Raw genomic sequence first — 6,000 nt, 5'->3', positions numbered from 1 at the left:
AGCCTTGACTAGCTTTATGAATGTAGTCTGCACTTCAACGGGCTCTGCTTAGAGCTTACTGGGGAATGAAGGAAATGTGTGCAGGAAGGGAGTGTTAACAGTATAGACTTTAAAGCAGCTTGTGCCTGAAAATATCTGATAATTTGGTTTTGTGTTTTTGCTTGGTTGTTTTTTTTTTCCGTCAGTACATCTTCTTTGTACTGGATGACATCAGCAGCTAGATTATTGCAGTGGAAATAATTTCATGATGCTGGAGAACATGGCTGAAGGCTAGGCTTTCAACCTTTCTGAACAGTGCCCTTGTGTTACACATTAAAAGGTTTGCCTTAAAGAATGCTGTCTTGGGACAGCAAAGAAATCTTGTGTCCTTTTAAAAGAAAGCTTTCAAACGTCATTAAAATTCAGTTTAGAAATATGTCAAATTTTATTTAAAATAAAATGTGGCTTGCTCTGAGGCAGTCTTACTGTTTATACCAACTGCAGTATGATTTCAGAAAGGACAGTTTTAAGCAGTCACTAGTAAGACTCAATGAAATGGAATAACCTCTTAAAAGTTTTGTCTTCCTCATCTTGCTCTTCTGCTTATAGCACATCTTCCCCCCTCAGACCTGGTTTATCTTGGCAGGAATTGCTCTATGCATCTTTCTCTTGGGATCTGGAATGTATCACTCTCTCCTGTGATTCAATTTCTTTCTTAGAGTTTTCAAGAAGTTCTTGTTGGGTAATTAGATGATTCTGGGACATTGCATTGTGCCAGTTTTAAAGAAGTGTTGCTGCGAGAGTCAGAAGTGACTGTTCTGATCATTTGACCCTCCTGCATGAGATGGTTACAGAATTTCACATAGCAATTTTTGTCTTAACTTCTATCTGAACTTCACTAAGTAGTAATTGTTGTCTGAGATGACAGTATACTAAAACACAGTTGTTATATCTTGCAGTACCTGGAGAAGAAATCAAAAAACTGTAGGTTTTAACATAACACCTCTTTGAACATCTTTTGCATGCAGCTTCAGTGTGTGCTGCTTTGAGATGGAGCAGGAGGAAGACCAAATGCATCCTAAATGGCCCCATTCCCCACTGCACAGATTATTCCATGTGCTTCTCTTGCTGAATTGTTTCTCCAATACAAAAGTAGTTGTTCAGAAAGCAATCCAGTGCTAGCACTTAGCTAATGGTTTAGAATACCCAGTCACAAATAGGAATCAAGTGTTTGAGTTTTTTTTTGTGGGGCTTCTTCTTGCTGTTTGGTCATGGGGTTTTTTGTTATTTTGTTTTATTGTTTTGGTGGTGGTGGTGGTTTTTTTTTAATTGGATATTAAAATGTATGGAATGGCCACTTGGTGGCAAAGCTGAATAGAAATGCAACTCTTCTTTTCAGAAATACTTCCATTCATCAGGCATTTGTGGGAAACTGCCAGGATTATAAAGGGACAGTGATTTCTACCTGCAAGGCCATATTTCTGTTTGTAATTGTGTTCCTAACTCTTACAATCATAACACTTCTTGTGGTGCTAGTAGAAATTATTTGATTCCAAGGGTAGAGTTCTATAATTCTCTTTATCCCTAGTGAAGGTTTTGGTACTGTCCTAATGAGGAAGGCACATGGTCTGTACTTTAATGAGGCAAGATAGAATATGTTGGGGAAATGACATTAAAACCTCAAGGTAACTCTGCTGCTAGCTGCTCTTTCAATTTATTATTTTTAATGTTTTAAGGAAATGTGTTTTGTAGGGAGAGTTAACACCATTTATCACATCAACCCAGTGTATTGGGAGGCAGGGGGGTGGACCCTAGTAAGATTTCATCTGTATGAGCCTTTTCTTCAGCATGTCTGGATGTGACTTGGAAATGTTTCAGCATGCAGCACACTAGATATGCTGCAGAGAAGCCAATGTCTTGTGGCGAAGCATCATAACAAAGTAAAACCATCCTATGCCTTTTCTTCAATCAGATTTATGACTTTGTCAGCCCCTTTTACTTCATATCCCAGTAGACAAGACGTATGTCAGCTGCAGACTCATGAGTGAATTGAGAAGTCGAAAGAAGTAGGAGCCATCTCTTGCAACTGCAGCTCAGGTGAGTCAAAGGTCTCAGGCTCACTGTGTGTTTTTAAATGTATGAACAAATTAATTTTTGTATAATGCAAGAATCTCTCTGCTATTTCATCTCATCAGACATTCAAAATGCATTTATTACCAAGCCCCTCAATTCTGCATAAGAAACTAAATTAAATCCCCCAGTTCCTTATTCCAGCACATTTCCATTAAGCTAAGTCATCATAAGCAACATTTACTTGAAGACTGACATTTGCAGAACAATGTGGCATCAAGTAGTAATTCCTGCTACTGGAAAGCATAGCAATTACATTAAAAAACAGTAATCCAGGATTTCTTCCATGATAGCCTAATGTATCCTAGGTCTTTTTGTGTACATGCACACATTTTGCTCCTGGCTGTGGAATTAACAGAATTCTCTTTTTCCAAGGCAGTAGAGTTTTACAAGTGTCATTAATAAATAGTTCATGGATTTATAATCCTGATTCCTTTGAAATTTTCAGTTCCTTCACTGAATGTCTTTACAGTGTTTCATTCATTTTTCTTGCTTGGGCTGGCTTGACTGTGTGATAAAAAACTTCGGTCATCAATTTTAATGTTTAAAATGTCAGGTACTCACCTCAGGTGTCACCCTTTTCCTTTGGACTTGAGTGGCACAAGAAAAAAGACTTTGCTGGAAGCTATTGCATCAGAATGTCTTTTCTTCCTTAAATTCCCAATTTATTATGTGAAATAGTTTGCACAGTGCAGTACAAATATGCACAGGTGCTGTATTAGTAGCTGAGATGTAGAGCAGCAACTCTTTAGATAAAGCCATAGTTAATCAAAGACAGTATATGTGTATGTTTAGATGTTTGCTAGAGCTGACTGGGTTTGTTAGCAGACACTTAAGTGATGCCAAATTCAAAGATCTTTAAGTTGGGTTTTTTTGGGGGGTGTTTTGGTTTTGTGTTTTAAACCCAAGTAATTTCTGTTATCTCAGCTACAGTGCTGTCCTACAGCCAAACCTGCACTGGTATACACTAAATCAGAGGAAAGAGGGTGAAATTAATAGTTGGTATAAAGGAGAGCAGGAGCTGCTTCATCTGTTTGTTTCAACAGCAAAATTAATTTAATATGGACTAATCATAAGGAATGCCTTAGGCTTAGTACAGTTGTACCAACCTTTCTCTGAAGTCCTGTCTTGTGCTTGGCATATAGTTGGACCTCAACGGAAAAAAAAAAAAAAAAAGTAGTATTTGTGATAGGGGGAAGAGTCGTCACCTGTTGCACTTGCACAGGTCAGACAAGCAGCACAGTGCAGTTACCTCCCCAAGCAGCTTTGAGGGATGCTGGAGCCAGGCCTATTCAACACTCTTGGCTGCCTCTGTTGTTTGCTGTTGTGGGTGAAGCAGACATGTTTGGCCAAATTATCTGGTGGTGAGACGTTGCAGTAAACTATACCTAGGATTTTTGTCAGTAGCCCTTCTTTGTCCTACTCTTCCCTCTCTCATCCTAGCTTGGCCCCACAGCTTAAGGCCTCATGTACGGGCTGATGCAGGGGCCTCTCTTCCAATGATTTTGTAGGCAGGAGGCAGCCCCCTGAAGCCCCAGATGCTGCCCCTCGTTCCCGAGGAGGACAGCGGTCCTCCTTTAACCCCGGCTGAGGAAAGCGATCCCCCCGCTAGCCTCAGGCTAACCTCCTGACAAAATGGCTCCGCTAGCCGTGCTACTTGCCCTGCCAGGGGTGGAGGAGCGGGGTGGAGTGGGCAAGGAGGCCCCGGGGAGCTCTCCATGGTGGCCGCCGGCCCTCGCCCTCTGAGGGGCCGCCGGGGGCCGGACCGGGCCGCTGCACCGCCTCTCTTCTCCGCCACCCCCTAGTCTCGTGTTGACGCCCGTCTGTCTCGGGGGCGGGGGCGTGTCGTGGCGGGGAGCTCCCAGCTCCTCACCCGCGTCTGCCGGCCGCGCGGGAGGGTGCCTGGAGGCGCTGGGCCGCAGCCTCCGCCCCTCTCCGCATCCTGCCGCGGAGGCGCCGCCCCGGGGCGAGTGGAGTTTCGCCACGCTCCCTAACGGCCGCGCTGGCGGCGCGGCGGAGCCAGGAGTTTCGCCACGCTCCCGCAGTCCCCTCGTGGGGTGGCTGCGCGGTGCATGCCGGGCGCGAGGCGGACTGTCCCTTCGCTGCGCGAGGAGCTGGGAGCCGCGCCTGCCGCCATGTTCCGTTGGGCCGTCGTCGCCGCCCGGGGCCTTTAGCCGCCCCCGCCCCGCCTCGTCGCTGGCCACCGCGTGCCCCTCTCTCCGCCAGCCCACCGGCGGAGGAGGCGGAGGAAGGCGCCGCCGCGCCCAGCAACCACCGCCGGAGCTCGGCAGCGCTCAGCGATGTCCGCCAAGGAGGGGAGTAAGGTGCTGCTGCTGTCGTCCCACGCCACCAGCGAGCGTGCCGTCAAGGGTGAGCGTCCGTCTGGCTGGCGGCCTAGCGCCCACGGGGCCCGAGCCCAGCGGGGGTGCGGAGAACATGGCTGCCCAGGGCGGCGGCCGCCCCAGCGGCCGAGGGCGCCCAGGCTCGGAGAAGCGGCCCGCCCGTGGGTATGAGTACCCTCGTGTAAGCTCGCCGTGCAAATTGCCCACAGCTGAGATGGGAGCGGCGTGCCCGCAGGAGGGTGCCCGGCCTCGTGCGGAGGCGTGGGGTGTCCGCATGGGCGTGGAAATAGTCGAGGTCGTCTCGGTTTGTAGGTGGGGAGGCCGAGCTGGGCGCGGAGGCTGCCCCGGAAGGCAGTGAGACTGGCCCTGCCTGCCGTGAGCCTAGCGGCAGGCCATCTCCTGGAGCTGCCCCTAGGACTGGCTCAGCGTGCCGTGGGTGGTAGTGGTACCCGAGGCCTGCGGCCCTGGCGCATCCCTCCCAGATGTGCTGCTCGGGCGTTGTTGGCGTGAGGGTGCGTGCGCTCTGCTGGACTGGGGCCACCGGCTTCCCCGCTCGGGGTTTGGCCCTTTGAAGCCACCTCCTCTGCAGGGGCTTTCCTGCCTGCGTAGGGGAGATCCTTGTAATTGCAGAAGCTGACAGCGGCGAGGAAGGAGTGGGAAGGTGCTGCCGCCCTTCCTATTGGCTGCTGGTCTCAGGTTCCCAGTTCTGATGGAAAAAAATTCACCTTGATCTATTTCTTCGTGGCCTTTCTCGGTAGCACTGCCTTATGGGAAGCCTTTAAAAGTCGAATGTTGTACTTCTCAGAAGAAAAAGCGAAACGTTTTTAAATAGATAAATCTATGTGAAACTGAGATGATCTAGTGACCATAATGCTTTCTCGGGATCACATCAAGTGTGTCATTTTAGTGTTTATGAGGAGAGTAATCCTTCACAACTAAAGTATCCTAAAATACATTTATTGGATCTAAATTGACAGTCAAGAAGATAGCATAGGTAACACTTCAAATAGTTTCTAGGTTTTGTTTATTGAAATTACTGATAATTTTATTTTGATCTCATAGGTTTTGATGTTGAACTGTATTTTATAATGGTGATGTGGATATTTGTGATGACAGATCTGGGCTGTTGGAATTCATGGTTGTACACAGCACAATCTGCTTTTCATGACGTATTTCTAGGTACACAGAGTGTGACTGAGTTCTTTCGTTTAATATTTTATGTAATAGAAGGTCTTGAGAAATGAAAAGGATGTCTTTGCCTTCAGCAGGTCTTAATTAAAGCCTTGGAATCCCACGGTATGTTTGGGAATCAGCATGTTTTCCAGTAAGCTGGAAAGCTTTGCTCACAGCAAGTTGTTATTCATTTTGGATTGCTTAACCTGTTGATGTTTTTTAACAAATTGCAAGACTGACAATAGAAAATGTTAAAACTTGTCTCTTGGAAACTTGTACTCATTAGCACTACTTTTATATAAAGTTTAGACTTTCTGACTTTATGGACCTTTACCACAGTTTATTGTAACAAGCTGAGTTCTTCAGGCAGAGCAAA

The 6,000-nt window shown here is 46.8% G+C and overlaps 1 protein-coding gene across 6 annotated transcripts in view; it reads left to right on the top strand.

Annotated features, from left to right (window-relative positions):
- The first annotated feature begins 3,954 nt into the window (after nucleotides 1–3,954).
- The window catches only part of PPP3CB (protein phosphatase 3 catalytic subunit beta), a 60,612-nt gene continuing 58,566 nt past the window's right edge, over nucleotides 3,955–6,000 (top strand). For 4 of the 6 annotated variants that reach the window (XM_064144899.1, XM_064144897.1, XM_064144898.1 and 1 more), the window contains exon 1: nucleotides 3,959–4,479. In XM_064144899.1, coding sequence (XP_064000969.1) covers nucleotides 4,410–4,479 — 70 coding nt within the window. In that variant the 5' untranslated portion in view covers nucleotides 3,959–4,409. Of the gene's footprint in view, nucleotides 4,480–6,000 lie in introns of all 6 variants that reach the window. The other 2 variants (XR_010302565.1, XM_064144900.1) reach the window with 1 other exon arrangement.

The sequence above is a fragment of the Pogoniulus pusillus genome, chromosome 6 (assembly GCF_015220805.1).
Source record: "Pogoniulus pusillus isolate bPogPus1 chromosome 6, bPogPus1.pri, whole genome shotgun sequence".
Lineage (NCBI taxonomy): Eukaryota > Metazoa > Chordata > Aves > Piciformes > Lybiidae > Pogoniulus > Pogoniulus pusillus.
Note: the sequence above shows the minus strand (reverse complement) of the source record. Positions and strands in the feature narration are given on the sequence as shown.